This window comes from Calidris pugnax, unplaced genomic scaffold (genome assembly GCF_001431845.1).
Source record: "Calidris pugnax isolate Ruff unplaced genomic scaffold, ASM143184v1 scaffold123, whole genome shotgun sequence".
Classification (NCBI taxonomy): Eukaryota; Metazoa; Chordata; class Aves; order Charadriiformes; family Scolopacidae; genus Calidris; species Calidris pugnax.
This window is the reverse complement of record NW_015090876.1, coordinates 20058-35025: the sequence shown is the minus strand read 5'-3', so window position 1 is coordinate 35025 and position 14968 is coordinate 20058. Positions and strand designations below refer to the sequence as shown.

The 14968-nt window shown below is 56.4% G+C and overlaps 1 protein-coding gene across 3 annotated transcripts in view; it reads right to left on the bottom strand.

Annotated features, from left to right (window-relative positions):
- The window catches only part of TNRC18 (trinucleotide repeat containing 18), a 39001-nt gene extending 26567 nt beyond the window's left edge, over positions 1–12434 (bottom strand). Inside the window, exons 1-10 of one of the 3 annotated variants that reach the window (XM_014946219.1) lie at positions 10935–12434; positions 7638–7740; positions 6667–6872; positions 6323–6469; positions 5578–5762; positions 4346–4769; positions 2900–3847; positions 2077–2252; positions 1196–1332; positions 594–722 (exon numbers count right to left, since the gene is read on the bottom strand). In XM_014946219.1, coding sequence (XP_014801705.1) covers positions 594–722; positions 1196–1332; positions 2077–2252; positions 2900–3847; positions 4346–4769; positions 5578–5762; positions 6323–6469; positions 6667–6872; positions 7638–7740; positions 10935–12291 — 3812 coding nt within the window. In that variant the 5' untranslated portion in view covers positions 12292–12434. The remainder of the gene's footprint in view (positions 1–593; positions 723–1195; positions 1333–2076; positions 2253–2899; positions 3848–4345; positions 4770–5577; positions 5763–6322; positions 6470–6666; positions 6873–7637; positions 7741–10934) is intronic. The other 2 variants (XM_014946220.1, XM_014946221.1) reach the window with 2 other exon arrangements.
- Between the last annotated feature and the right edge of the window lie 2534 nt (positions 12435–14968).

The window sequence follows — 14968 nt, the reverse complement described above, 5'->3', positions numbered from 1 at the left end:
TGGTGGTGAGATCCAGGCACCCAAGTAAGAGCAGCTGGACTTGCAAAAGAGAAAAAAGCAGAAGAGAGAATGATCCAGACACTTGAAAGAGACAGGTCAGGCGAAACCAACTCCCACTGATTAAGGGAACAGGAGATGAAGACAGCAGAAACACAGCAGAAAGGCCCTACAAAGTAGACAACCTGGAAGAGGTTTTTGACATCAGCATCCCTGCTATTAGCTCTACGGCACCCTCTTGCACCATCCGCTCTCCTGAAAGCACCCGAGGACGCACTCCCCGACACCAAGAGCTCACCTACAGCTCCCTGCCCAGTGTCACCTCACCGCAGCTCAACACAGCCTGTCCTGCTCGCACCCAACGCCACAGACACGTGCTCTACCAGCGGGGAGGGAGGAGGCTGCCACCGTATCCCCACCCTAAGGACACGCTCACGTTAAATGCACACGCTTCCACAACACCACCGCTGCCAGGGACCAGCCTGCCAACACAACGCCACGGCGAGCCCCCGCTGCATCCGAGATGCTCTCCCCAAGTTCAGACCCTGGTGCAGTGACCCTGCCGTTTTCCCGTCTTCCCCAAATTCCAGCCTTACTTTCCACTTTTGCTGTCACTCTTCCCTCTCTCCTTAACGGGTGACAGAGCGCTTGATCCAAGTTTCCTCTTCCTGGGCCTTCCAGGGCCTCTTCTCGCCAAGCTTCTACTTTTCTCGTCATGCTTTTCCCTTTAAAAAAACCATACGCTTCACTGTTAACCAAGGCAACAAAAAAAAGAAAAAAAGCAAAGAAAAAAAAAAAAGGCAAAATCAAATTTTGCAACCAAAAAGCAAAACAAACAGGGAAAAAATAAAACAAATAAATCCAAAAAAGAAGAAAAAGAGAAAAAAAAAAATTAAAAGAAAGCAAGCAAGAATGGGAGCCAACCCAGAACCTTCGCCTGTCACCAAACTGCTAAACTGAGCTGCTGAAGCCAAGGTTGTCTCTAACACAGTCTCCCAGCTGCATTCACCAGCGATCAGGTTGTCGTGTCACATAGCCTAGGAGTGTGTTGTGCAAAGCTTTGGCGGGCCAGACCAGGAGGAGAGGAGAGGAGACAGGGAGGGATGGAGGGCTGGTTTTTTATTCTCTCCCGGACCGAGAGGCAGTGAAAGCGCCCAGCTGGAAAAAAACGAGACGGAGCGAGCAGCCTGCCACTTACTCGGAGTCCCTGCGGCGCTGCAGCTTCACCAGCTCCCGCTGCTTCTCCTTGTACCGCCGCTGCAGCTCCGCCAGCCTCATCCTGTAGTCCAGCTCCATGGCGTCCATGTTCTCGATGGCCGATTTGATGGAGTACATCTAGGGTGGTGGAGGCAAGAGGAGGCAAGAAGGTCAGGACTCATCCAGGTCCCCACCTAGACTTGGGTGGCACACATCTAGGGTGCCCTTGCCATGGCCAAGATCTGCAGCCTGGCAGTGAAGCCCTCCATGCCTCAGGGGAGAAGCACCCTCGCCCACAACCAGCACAGCCCTAGAGTGGTACCCAAGCAAAACTAGCCAAGCAGAGACATTCCGTGGCTTACGGATGGGATACTATTAGCTCCGAGGAAAAGCAGCCCTGGGAAAGAACCTGCAGGATACAATACACCCATGGAGTCTCTTTTCCCCTATTTAAGAAGACAGATCAAAATATTCCCTGTCTTGGAACGCTTACTCACAAGGTACAAAATAATTTGTCAGTCTCTCCCATGGGGAAGAGTCAACAAAGAAAAAACAAGGAAAAACCCTCCTGCCACTATCTCTATTTATGCTCCCCCCTGCCAAAGCAGCAACACCCGAGTTCCTGGTGGCTTTGTACTACAAACACCGCTTCTAGGGCTGCCGAGGGTCCTGCTGAGATCAATGGTGTTGATCCACAGACAAGGGAGGAAGCTAAATCGCACCACGCTGGCTCCTGCCTGGCTACAAACACACCAGCTCACTCTGCTGAAGGCAGAAGGGCAACGCGAGCCGGGTGGCAAACTGTGGCTGCAAGAGCAAGCTGGGGCGAGTGGATGGGCCGTGGCTCTCTCTCCAGGCTCAGCCACGCTGAGAGCTACTTACGGGTTCATCTTTCTTCTGCATCCAGCTGTATTTTTTGTTGGGATTCAGCTCTCGAGGCAGCCGGATGGTTTTCAGACTTTCCATAAAGGGGGTGGAAAGTACTTCCATGAGCATGTGGGTGCTGGCAGCCAGCAAACTCTCCAGCGTTGGCCGGACAGGGAAACTTTCTGGACCTGCTGAGGACAGAAAAAAAACAGCTATAGAAGTTCATTCTCCATGAGTACTCCTCCAGCAGGCACTAGGAGAGGCTGATGTCCCTTTCTGGACCATGGCAGCTCAAGGAGCCTCCCAGCCACCCTTGGCCCCCACTTGAGATCTCCTGTTGTACCCAGCCATGGTGCAACTGGCAGTTCCCATCACGTCTCGCCTCAGGAAGTTACTGGAAGGTGAGATCTTTTCAGGACCTGCCAAGCTCTTGGAAAGCATCATCTGGAGCTACTGGGGCCTCTTGTGCCAAACCCCGACAGACTGTAGACTCGGTGCCTGCCAGAAGGGTGTTACCCTGGCAGCTCTCGGCAAGTGGGGCTCCGTTTCCGCTACACATACCACAAACCGTCTAGACATGGCAAGGGCCTTTGGAGGGGGAGAGAGGTAGAAAAGCCACACGTAGCTCAGCCTACAGCAACAAACCCCCTGCTCCCACCCCATCCAAAGTACCAGCCACTCCTGCGATTCGGGGCAGTGCTCTCCTCGTTGCCGGGCTGAGGTTGTGAGAGATGCCATCGCACTCTGCTCCTCTGTCCCCGCAGAGAGCACTGGGGCCGTACGTCAGGAGACCCAACCTGGCCCAAGACTGGCCCAGACAGCAGCACTCACAACTTACTTTGCATTTCTTGCTTCCTTTTCTCCAGCTCCATCTCTGCAATTTCACTCAGCAAAGTGATGCCTTGCAGGAAGGAGTGCTCCAAGGCCTGGTCAGGTAACACCTCGACCTTCATCTGGGACGGAGTGATGCTGGCGGTAGTCAACAAGGAACAAGCCTGAGGCATTTCTGTGGCAGCCACCAAAGCATTCATCCCAGCCAGCGGGTCCCCCGGCTTGATGTCCAGAGCTGGGATTTGGCAAGAGATTGCCTCTTCCGTGTAGGAAGGGATCTCCGGCCCCTGCTCCCCCTCCTCAGGGGGCAGGCTGGGAAACTCCCTCCCATGGGGCACATCGGCGCTCTGCAGGTCCATGGCTACAGAGGCCTCCTCCCGCTGGGGCGTCAAGTCCATCTCGGGCGGCTCATTCTCTGTGTGCACGAGCGAACCGTCGTAGTCCATGTGCACGGAGCAGGGTTCTGCTCCACTCCCGGTCTCTGCCTCAGCCTCTGCTTCTGCAGGGCAGGCCACAACCTGGTAAGGAGGCGGGCAGCTCTGGAGGTCTTCCTGGTCCTGCTCCATAGCACCCAGGGCTTCTCCCTGATGCAAGAGGAGATTGCAATTGTCCACATTCTGCACTGGGACGGCTGTGGAGGTGGCGATGTTCAGAGTCCCCATGTCCTGCTCACAGATGCCTTCTTGGCTCTCCTCCATCTGCACCTCTGATTTCACCCTCTCTTCCAAGGACTCCTCTTCTGCTGCAGCTTGGATGGGCTCTAGCATTTTGGACGGAGACAGGTGGATGGGCTTGACCTCTGGGGAAAGCTCCATGTGCTCAGAGCCTTCAGCAGGCAGAGGGACGTCAGGAGCCAGGCCATCCGCATCAGATGCTGCGGTGGGCTGGAGGAGGTAGGGATAGTGTCTTCCAAAGGAGGGAGGCAGGGACTGGAATGGGTATCCTGGGGGGATCTCTGCAAGACATCAGAAGGGACAGACTGTGAGACGGCTGGGTCTCCAAAGCACCTCTCTCTCTAAGCTACAGAAATAAGTTGCCTTCATTTCTCGTCTCTTCCTATTCTCAACCAGTGGCTGCTTTGGGCACCTCTATCCTGGCCAAGCTGCCACAGGCACCAGCACCCCAGAGGTCCCTTCTGCACCTTTCCAGCACTCTCCTCCAACTGGAGAGAGATCTGCCTCCTGCATCCTCCTCCCACTGAGACTTCAGCCCTGGAGGAACCAACCCAGGCTCGACCCAAGGGAAGAAGACAGCCTACAGCCCCAGGTGTCCCTAAGACTCAGACATGGATCCAAGTCCATCACACCACCCCTGGTCCTTGCCTCTCCCCTGCCTTTTAGAGGAGCTACGTGGTTTTCTCTAGGGGAAGGGATGGAAGCAGGAAAGAGCCAAGGAGAAACAGGGAGGCAGGCACAAACACAACGGGACTCTGCCAAAGCAGGGCTTCTCTTACCTGGGAACAAGGCCTGATATGGACCAGCAGCCTCTTTTTCCAGCTCCAGGTCTTTCTTCTCCACGGTCTCGGGTGCCTCTTCCTTTGGAGGGATGGCAGGGGCAGGGGGTGGAGAGGCAGGGGGCGGGCTGGAAGGATGGGAGCTGGGGGTGGCGGGGTAGGAGTAGGCTGGCTGCGAAGGTGGTTCCTCCATCTTTTGGATCACCTCAGCTTTGAGCACAGACACGGGTGAGGCCCTGGGAGAGAGGGGAGGTGGACTCACAGCCTTGCTGTAGGACGTGGAGGCGCTGGGAGACAGCACGGGTGGTTTTCGGTGCACCAGTCCCGGGGCAGAGGAGGAAAGGCCTGATTTGGCACTGTCCAGGCTCCGTTTCGTCACCTTCTCTTCCATATCTGCACGCTGCTCGTTCGCCTTCAACCTCTCCTGCGACAAGAAGAGAGCAAAACTCAGCAGGACATCCCTACCTGCTCCTGGAGAGCACAGACCTACCACCGAGTACAGACCTACCACCAAGCAAGACCAAAAACATGGTCTTATCAAATATGCACTGGAACACAACACGCGTTCCCCAGTGCAACACCATTTTAAGACCAATCTAATGGAGGGTGACACTGATCTGCGGTAGCTTTCTTTACCAATTCCCAGCTCTGGGAGTCACATGAAGGGTGTCTCAGCTTTCACTTGCAACCAAAGCAAACCATTTCTATTTCTAAGTCTCCAGCCCAGCAAGCACACAAGTAAAATCAAGGCTGAAAACCAGATGGACGACCACTATAAAAATTAAATGGGTGTGAAGCACCCAAATGAAAGCTCATGACTTCCAAAATCATTTGGTGAATGGAGCTGGCTCCAAGGACCCAGCGTGATGGCTGCCACTACTGCAGCTCCTTCTCTGAGCCGCTCAGGAGGTTTGTCTGGAGGCAACCAGGGATGAAACCACTCAACTACACAGAGACATCCCTGGGGAAAGAAAGAATCAAGGTCACGCTGCTGCCTGCAGCTCTCCTGACAGCATCGCTCAACAGCTCCACACCAAACCCCTCCAAAACCCACCCCAGCTGTGCAGGATGCGTTGAATGCCTCATATCCCAAGGACCAGGCTAGGATCGTTCAATTCATCCATACCTTTGGGACACACTTGCAGTAACACTTGCATGGCTGCTTCCCCCCCCAGAGACACCCCAACTTCAGACTCGATTCAAGTCTATGCAAGAAGCTCCTGAAAACCTACCACGAGCTGGGCGCTCCTCTGTAGCTCCATGGCGTGGGCCGCTTGCTGCTGCAGGATGTACAGCTCGTGCTGCCGCAGCAGCTGCTGATGGGAGAGGAGCTGGAGCTGGTGGGCGTGCTGGAGGGAGCTCCTGGTCGGGGGGTACATGGCGGGCCACAGTGGGGGTGCTCGGTCCATCAGCTCCGCTGCGGAGTGAGCAGAGATGCAGTCAGGGAGGCAGGAGGATGGAGATGGCTAAAGGATTTGGGATTGCTCAGGGGAAGTGGCTCTACCCCAACCCCAGGGCGTGGGGCATGACGAACATCAGGCAACCAGAAATGCAGAGGAGAAAGGGTGTTGTCTTCCCCTCAGCAGCCCCACTCCCACCACCCCACAGGTCCTGGGGCCGTCTGACTTGCTTTACTCTTGAGGCACCCATGGTTTGACTGATCCTGGCTGAGTCTACAAGTAGTTTCTCTAAGAAAAGGACCCAAAGTCTACAAGGTCCCACACCCATGGTTTGACTGATCCTGGCTGAGTCCATAAGTAGTTTCTCTAAGAAAGGACCCAAAGTCTACAAGGTCCTGCAGGGGATGAGGAGCCACTGCTGAAGATTATCTATTTCCATCTCCAAAGCAAACGTAACAAGAGGTCAGCTCACACCCACCCTAGAGATGTGGCTGCTGGTCCTATTCAGCCCCCTCCAAAGCCTGTTCCCTCCATAGCTGTCACAGCATGGTCCTCGGGGACACGCTCGCATCCTTACCGAAGTGTGGCAAGTGCTCGCTGGGGATCACAACAAGCTGCCCCGACTGCGGGTCTCTGGCAAACTGGTAGGCGGAAGGGAGAGCTCCCCCCATGGCAGGGGGGAAGCCCGGAGTCATGCCTTGGTGCAGGGAAGGGTGACCAAGTCCTGGAAGAAGAACCACCACAGTCACAACTCAAGGTTGCTGCAAGCAGCTCCTACCCACGCAAGAAGCCATCTACCATTCGATCGCTCCCAAATACCTCCTCCCCTTTCCCCTGTGATCAGACAGCAGCCTCACTGGGCATTCAGCAACACCTCTGTGAACACCCCACGGACACGTCGCTCCCTCCCAGGGCACTCACCGTAGGGATGGCCAGCCAGCCACATGGAGGGGCTCCCTGTCCTGGGGAGCCAGGGGTGGGCCGCCAAGTGCGAAGCCGGGTCTGCAGACCAGCGCCCAGAGCCCGTCAAGGCCGGGCCTCCCGTCACCATGAGGTTGGAGTTCAAACCGTTCGTGGCGCAGCCAGAGGGGTGTATCCGGGCAAAATCCGCCAGTTCCTTGCTCTCTCTGGTGATGGGGGAGACAAGAAAGAGAGAGAGATGGGGTCTGAGTATTGCAGGAGGAGCCCAGGGGTAGGGACCAGCCTGCCGAGCGAGTGGGTTTGCAAACCAAGGTCAGACACTCAAGGAGAGCTGTGATGGAGATGGTTAACATCACGTCTGGAATAAAGCATCCCATCTCTCCATCCCTTTGGAGCAGGCATGCTCTCTACAACTACCTGAAAGGAGGGTGTAGAGAGGTGGGGGTCGGTCTCTTTTCTCAAGTCACAGGCAACAGGACAAGAGGAAATGGCCTCAAGTTGCACCAGGGGAGGTTCAGGCTGGATATTAGGAAAAATTTTTTCACTGAAAGGGTTATCAGGCATTGGAATGGGCTGCCCAGGGAGGTGGTTGAGGCCCCATCCCTGGAGGTGTTCAAAAGACGGGTTGATGTAGTGCTGGGAGGTCTGGTTTAGTGATGATGTTCCTTGTTTGTTGTGTGGGTGTCTATTTTTGTCAGTTAGGTTGATGGTTGGACAAGATGATCTTTAAGGTCCCTTCCAACCTAGAAGATTCTGTGATTCTGTGATTTTCAGCAGTCTGTTAGGATTCTGCTGCAGGATCCAGGATCTGCCTATGGGGTACCCCACTCAGCACTCCCCTCCCCACCAGCACAGCTGGTGCCAGCAGCTACACCAGGATGGATGCAACCCCATCCCCTCTCTGGACAGGCTGTCCCCAGGCATGGCTTGTGGCACTGCAGCAAGAGATCCTATCCCTCTCCAACCCTCACCTGAGCAGCTTCTCCTGATCCCGCTCCAAGCGCCCTGCCAGGAGGTGGCTGTCCCGGTGGCGGCTCCTCTCATCTCCACAGTCATCTTCTGAGCGTCCATGCCCTAAGAGACAACCCAGCACCATCAGACATGAGAAACAGTCTGGGGAAAGGTGTCCCCTCTCCTCTGGGCACGAAGAGGCTGTACCCTGGGAACCAGCACACCCAAACGCCACTGTCCCCAAGACTGTATCAGGTTCAAGCCCTAAAGGACAGGGCAAGGCTGTCTTTATCAAGATATTATCTCTAAGGTGGCTCCCAAGTTGCACGTGGTTTGAGGTTCATGTCTCCAAGCCATCAAGGGACCCACTCACCAGGTCAGGCCGGTCTCCAGCCTGGGAGCAACAGGACCAACGAGATCATTTTTGCTGAAGGACAGTAGCAGATTTCCCACCTCAGAAGGAGACGAGACCCAGCTAAATCCCTGCATCAAACCACACAAGTCCTGCTTAACACATCTCAAGGAGTGTGGGGGGGAATTTATCTCTGCACCTTCTGAAGCACCTTCTGTTCTTGTAAACCAGTCTGGGAGCACTAAATATGCTTCGAATCCCTGTTCTTCCGCAACAGGCAGAACCAACACTACAGACCCTCACAAAACCAGCGTGCTCCGCTCTGCAATTCAACCCCATAGTGGGCATCTGCATCCCCCCCCCCTGCCCCAAGCCATGCAACAAGAGAGGGGCTGGGGAGGCAGGGGCACATATGGCAGATGAGGGCAAGAATCCAAAAAGGGAGATGGGGGGAGGGATGTTTGGCTTGAGAAACGGCTCGTCCAGAATCAGAACAGCTCTTGCAAACAGAGCCTGGCACGGTAACAGCCGTGTCTGCACGAGGGTAGAAAGCACCTTCACAGGAGCAAACAGCAGCTCCTCGCTGGCCCGGCCAGGACCAGGTATCAGGGCCACCCTTCCCATACTTTATCCAAGCTCTTCACCCCAGCTACCTGATTTTAGGTCTGCTTCCCCATATTTTTTTTTTCCCTTAGCTTCTTTCTTGCACTTTTTCCACAATTCCCCATTGTCCCTCTCCACTCTCTGCCCCTCTCCCGCTTCTAAACCCAAACCCTGCTTGCAGCGAGCTGCCAGCCAGTCTCACGGGGCTGGGAGGAAGGTGTTTTTGCCACCCCCCAAGCTCTGGGTGCTCCCTGCCAGCACGTCCCCTTGCCCAGGTGATGCTCTGCTCCCCGCAGGGCTCAGCGGCGCAGCACGGCCTCGCACGGCTGCACCCTGTCTCCCCGGCAGCCCCTTCCAGGGTCCTCGCTCTCCCGCCTGGATAAGGTCTGGCACACGGGGAAAGCATCTCAGAACATCAAGTCTATTCTGCTGACAGGCAGTCTTTTCAAGGAGGGCTCCGCTGTGTATTCCCACAAACCTGGACAGCCCGTGGTTGTTTTTTTTTTTTTTTGCTGTCAAGTCTCCAATTCCCTCAGCTTTTACTGTCAGAAGGAATCCAGGAACGAGACAACATCTCTCCTGGCTCTTCTCCCCAAGGCTCCTTCCACACGGGCTTCAGGCAGCAAAGCAAAGATGCTTTATAACCTGGCACACGCCTCTCCCTCCCAAAGGACTTGCCAGGGTCACCACATTTCCTTTGCAACCTGCCAGGACACGGCGTGCAGTGCCTGTCCCCAACCAGCTCCTCCTCGACCAGCTGAATGATGCCCTTTGCAGCCTCCTTTGCTCGGTTTTACTACCCACCCTCCACGGCACAAGGCAGCAGGGCTTGCAAATCCCTCCGGAGCTCCAGCATCCCTCCCTGCCTCTCCACCAGCACATAAATCCCCTTCCACCCAGGTTTTCTCCCCTTGGAGCCCCTTTTCCTATTTATTTTCCCCACTCGATGCCCAATACGGCAATACGGAACAAGCCCTTGGTTAACTTGCAGCCTCCCCCCCCATCCTTGGCACAAGGTGAGCTGATCTCCCCCCTCCTCTCCCCCAGCCTTTTATTAGAAACATATTATTTTGTTATTTTACCTCCACTCCTCCCTCTCCCATCTACATCCCTTGCACTCCGTTATTTATAGCCGGGCTTATCATCTTTTTCTCATCCCCCATCCAAACACACACACACACTTTCTTACTCCTCTAATTCCCGCCTAGCCCCCTTCCCTCCCCTTCCCCGTCCCCCCCCCTTGCCGACAGGACGTCCCTTTTCTGTACAGACCGATGATTGTCCGGACAGTGAATGATCATTTTGTCTATATATATGAACATGACGCACGGACCGCATAGAAAAATTCAATCAGTTATGCACGGAGGAAAAGGCTTAGGTCCGTTGCCTTGACAACCAATGCCCAGCACTAAATACTTGCATTTTACTTGCCAAATACTACAGATTAGCCAACTAAAGCCTGCTTTCTCCTTCTTAAAAGGTCTAAACATTCAAGCACCGTCCACTCAGCGCAAGCAAGCTAATGTTATTAGACGAATATCTCCTGGCACACAAAGCGGGGGCAGCATTTGGGGGGCGAGAGGAGGAGAAAAGCGGTCTTGTTTTCTGTCTGAAAGCCAACTGCATCACTTAGCAACGAGCCCGGAGGCCTGCCAGAATCCAACCCTTGTTTGCAGCCTTTTAGTTCGGCTCAGTAAATTACATTTAACGCAAGCTGGGAGGGTCTGGGGATGATTGAACGGCTGAACAAACAGCTCCCTGTGCTGCCCCACGAGGTCCTCGCTCGGCTCCCGCCCGGCCACGGGGAGGGCGACGGGAGGCGATGGGAACGGGGAGAAACCCCCGAGGTAGGGGAAAGGGGGGGAAAGGCGGAAAAATGGGAAAAGGGGAAGGCTAAAAATGGAAAGCCAACCCTTGCCTGCCCGGTCGCTTGCTTTGGCATCACTCCTTAGTGTGCCGGAGCCGAGCTCTCCCCATCCTGGGCAGCCCCCAGGCCTTATCTCGCTACACCAGCCAAGGGGGGCACCAAAAAGCTCACCAGAGACACCCCCCCTCCTGCCAGCACCGTGGCTTAAACCAAAACCCTGAGATTAAAACATCAGCACAAAGGTGGATTAAGGGGTTTCTCCGTCACTCCCTTTGCTAACGGGGATCAAACACATGGAGAGGGGTTGTCCTCGGAGGGGGACAGAGGGGATGGAAGAGGGAAAGGGACACTCCCTCCTGCTGTGGTTTTTACAGCGTGCCCTTGGCTGGGAAGGCAAAGGGAGGCAAAAGGAGCTGAGGATGCCAAACTCAGCTCATCCCACGTAGCCTGGGGCTGCTCCTCCCCAGGGAACAGAGATGGGTCTGGGGAACCTACCTTTGATGCTGCTGAGAGACAGTGAGCGATCCCGGTCCGCCAAACTGGGCCCCAGTTTGCTGCTGCTGCTGCTGCTGTTGTCCTTCTGCCGGGCCACGGCCACGGCGATGCCGACGGGCAAGTGCCTCACCTCCACCTCGCCCTGGGAGCCGATGCTCTCGCGGCCAAAGGATTTGGCACTCTCGGGTCTCTCAGGGTCCCTCTTCAGCTGCTTCGCCGGCTGCTGCGAGAGCAGCTGCTGCACCTTGGAGGTGCCCAGCTGCGAAGAGTCCAACTTCATGTTGCCCAAGCCACCAAAAGGGCTCTTCTTGCCACAGCTCTGCCGGGACGCGGTCTCCTTGGCAAAGCTGCCGCTGTACTTGATGAGGCTCTGCATGGCCGACCCTTCTCCATGGGAGGCAGGGTGGAGGACATCCGCGGCGCCCCGTGAGCCCACCACCGAGGACCGTGGCAAGCCGCTGGGGTCAAGGTAGACCTTCTTGGCTTCCTCCTCCGCCCGGGTGACGTGGTTGTGCTGCGCGGCCAGCACCGCCATCTGGGTGGTGGCAAAGTTGCCCATCTCAAAGGGCTTCCACTTCTGCTCGGGCGGTTTCAGCTGACCGTGGTCCAGATGCTGCCGGGAGGAGTCCAAAGTGCCATAGACCTTCGCCGCTTCTTTGGAGCTGGATCGCTGGAAGCGGTCCCGCTCGCAGGAGCGATGCTCTGCCTCTGGACTTGGCTTCAGCAAGTCCTTGGAGGTCAGGAACTCCCTGCTCTCCGGAGAGCCCAGCCCCGGCCGGTTGAGGAAAGGCTCCGAAGTGACCTGTCTTTTCAGCGCCATGGAGTTCGCCCTGATCACCGAGCCCTTTTCCCGCAGGACCTCCATCCTTTTGGCATCGCTGTGGCAAGAAAAGTCCTGGGACAAAAGCGTGCGAGAGGCGTCGGCGAGGCACCGCTCCGTGGGCGACTGCAGCACCCCCACCTTGCCCAGGTCCTTGTCCTTCGCCTTGGCGTCGCGGGCCTGCGAGGCGATCTGGATGGGCCCGCTCCTCTCGTCGTAGGCTTCGACGGAAGGCACGAAGGTGGGGGCGATGACTTTGTGCTCCCTCCCCAGCTCCTTGGCCGGCGGGAAGATGGTGTACATGCTGGAATGGACGGGCTGCGGAGGGAATGTGGTGGCCGGCGTCATCTTCCCCGGCTGCGAGGGGTGCGGGGACGGGCAGCTGCAGGAGACGTGCAAAGCACCCACGGAGGGCAGGAGGGGCTCCCCCCGCTTCAGCCGCTCGGCGTGGGCATGCGCGGAAGGCCTCATGTTCTCGTCGTGCCGAGCGGGGTCCTTGGCACAGCGATCCTGCTCGGCACCCAGGACCTTCAGCATGGGGTCCCCGCCGCCATTGCAGTTGCTGAGGGAAGAGCTCTGCAACGGGTTCTTGGACTTGGGTTCCCCACAGCCCACACCCCGATTTGGCAAGTGCTCGGCCAGGAAGGGCGAGAGACGCTCGCCCACCTTCACCGCCTTCTCCACCACGCTCACTTTCCGGTCGCTGTCGGGCTTGGTGTCCTGCGTGAGGTCTACCACGCTGCGGGGCCGGGGCTCCTCCTTTGGCTTGCCCTCCTTCTTGGCAAAGGGCAGGGACAGATCGCTCCGACATGCCCGCTCCTTCCCACCGGGGTCTTTCAGGCCTTCTTTCGAGCTCTTGTGCAGTTGCCCAAGGTCCTTCTCCCGGAGCAAAGTGCTCGACGTGTGGTTGCCCGCCGTCCTCGAGAGGGGAGGCTGTGGGTGCAACGGGGACTGGCCCGCGTGGCCGGACAGGTAGAACCCATCTGCAGAGCAAGAGCAAACAAGATTACCATGGGCCTCCAACCCCTTCAGTCCTACGTGGAGACAGGCAAGAGGTGGCAAACCAGGAGGGAAGAGGTTTCGAGGATCTCACACATGGCCAGGAAGGAACCAGGGAAGAGGAGACCTCATGGTCCAGGTGGGGATGCAGGACAACCCTGTCTCAGCTAAATGCTGAGCCATGAGGTGCAGCAGCACGTGGAGGCTTCAAAGAGGAACCTTGTCAGGTCCCTACACCACAGCCACATCTTGGTACTCCTAAGACCAGGAAAACATCCCTGCATGGTAAGCCCAAGAGGCTCCTGCTCTTCACCCTCAACATCCCAGTATCCAAGCAAGCCCCGAGGACAGGGTGAGCACCCAAGGGTGACCAAGGACCCAGACTCACCTTTCTGTGATTCAAAGAGGCTGTGCTGGCCCAGCTGGGCCAGGAGAGGACTGCCGGCGCTGGGGGGCTCGAGGTGGCTCAGGGGAATGTACGATGGGTAGAGGCCATTAGGCAGATGGGAAAAGCCTGCAGAAAAACGGGAAACAGAAGAGGGAAACATGTTTCAGCCCAAGCAGCCTTGGAAGCAGCCCCGCAGGAGCACAGACTGTTGTGGCTGTCGGTCCCTCGCGCGCCAGGAGCGGCGGCTGCGGGGGACACGTGTGACAACACACACAGCCCATGGTGGGGTCCCCATTTTTGGTACCCCATTGCAGGTGTCCTCCCCCCCCCCCAGCTTGCCCCTTGCACCTCGATGGGGCTCTCACTTTGCAGCCGGTGGGGCTGCAAATGGAACATGCTTCTTTCTGAGCAGAGCATGAAATCTGCAGGAAAAACAGCCAAACCACCCGGCCAATAAGCTGTTCTGTCACACGTACACACAGCCACCTGTGGGTGAGGGCACTCCCCAACGTGCTTCCCCAGCAGCAATAAAACCCTCTTGCCCACACAGCCTGTCCCAGCCCAGCACCAGGTATGGGCTTTGGGGAAAACGCGAGAGCATCCTCCACCGCAGCTCAGGCAAAGCACAGCTTCACGTTCCCCAAAACCAGCATCTTATCCCCAAGGAAGGCAAAACAGAGGAGGAAAACCTGCTGCCTCCACCCTGAAGCATCCCCAAAACCCAGCTGCCAATGGTCCAGATTAGAACCACAGAATCATAAAATCATTCAGGTTGGATGAGACCCTTGGGGTCATCGAGTCCAACCATCTACCCTACTCTACATAGTCCTCCCCTACACCATATCCCTCAGTACCCCATCTAAACGTCCCTTAAACACAGCCAGGGATGGTGACTCCACCCCCTCCCTGGGCAGCCTGTTCCAATGCCCGACCACTCTTTCTGTGAAAAATTCCTTCCTAATGTTCAATCTAAACCTGCCCTGTTGGAGCTTGAAGCCGTTCCCTCTTGTTCTGTCGTTAATTACCTGTGAGAAGAGACCAGCACCAACCTCTCTACAGTGTCCTTTCAAGTAGTTGTAGAGAGTGATGAGGTCTCCCCTCAGCCTCCTCTTCCTCATACTGAACAGTCCCAGCTCCTTCAGCCGCTCTTCGTTATGATTTGTCTTCCAGGCCCTTCACTAGTTTCGTTGCCCTCCTCTGCACTTGCTCCAGCACCTCCAGATCTCTCTTGGATTGAGGTGCCCAGAACTGGACACAATACTCCAGGTGTGGCCTCACCAGTGCCGAGTACAGGGGGATAATCACCTCCCTACTTCTGCTGGTCACGGTGTTTCTAATTATGTCCTGGACACTGGGACCTCCTCCAAGAGCGGGGCCCCCCGCAACGTCCTCATGGAAGCAGTCATCAGCAGCGTTGCATCAGTGAAGGCAACCACCGCAACAGTGGTGTTAACACAAGCAGCAACTCCTCTGCAACACTGCCACCAAACGGCACCCGTGCAACACTACCAACCCCAACACCCTGCAAGAACCAGCCTTAAAAACCCATTCAAAGCCACCAGGAGAGTCTGAAGGAGCCAGCCAAACCCTCTGCAACCCTCCCTTCTCCCCCTCAGTCCCCATTAGCAACCAACTTCCCCAAAACCCAACGATCCCACCGAAAAGCAACGAGTTTGTCAGGAGTCCAGCATCCGACTGGATCAAAACGACGTCACACCCAAACCCAACAGGAGACAGAAGTTCAGTCCCCGGAGCTGCACGTGGAGCACCATCTGCGAGCGCTAGTCAATATTTCACATTATTTAGACAGCCGGGATCTCTCTCCCG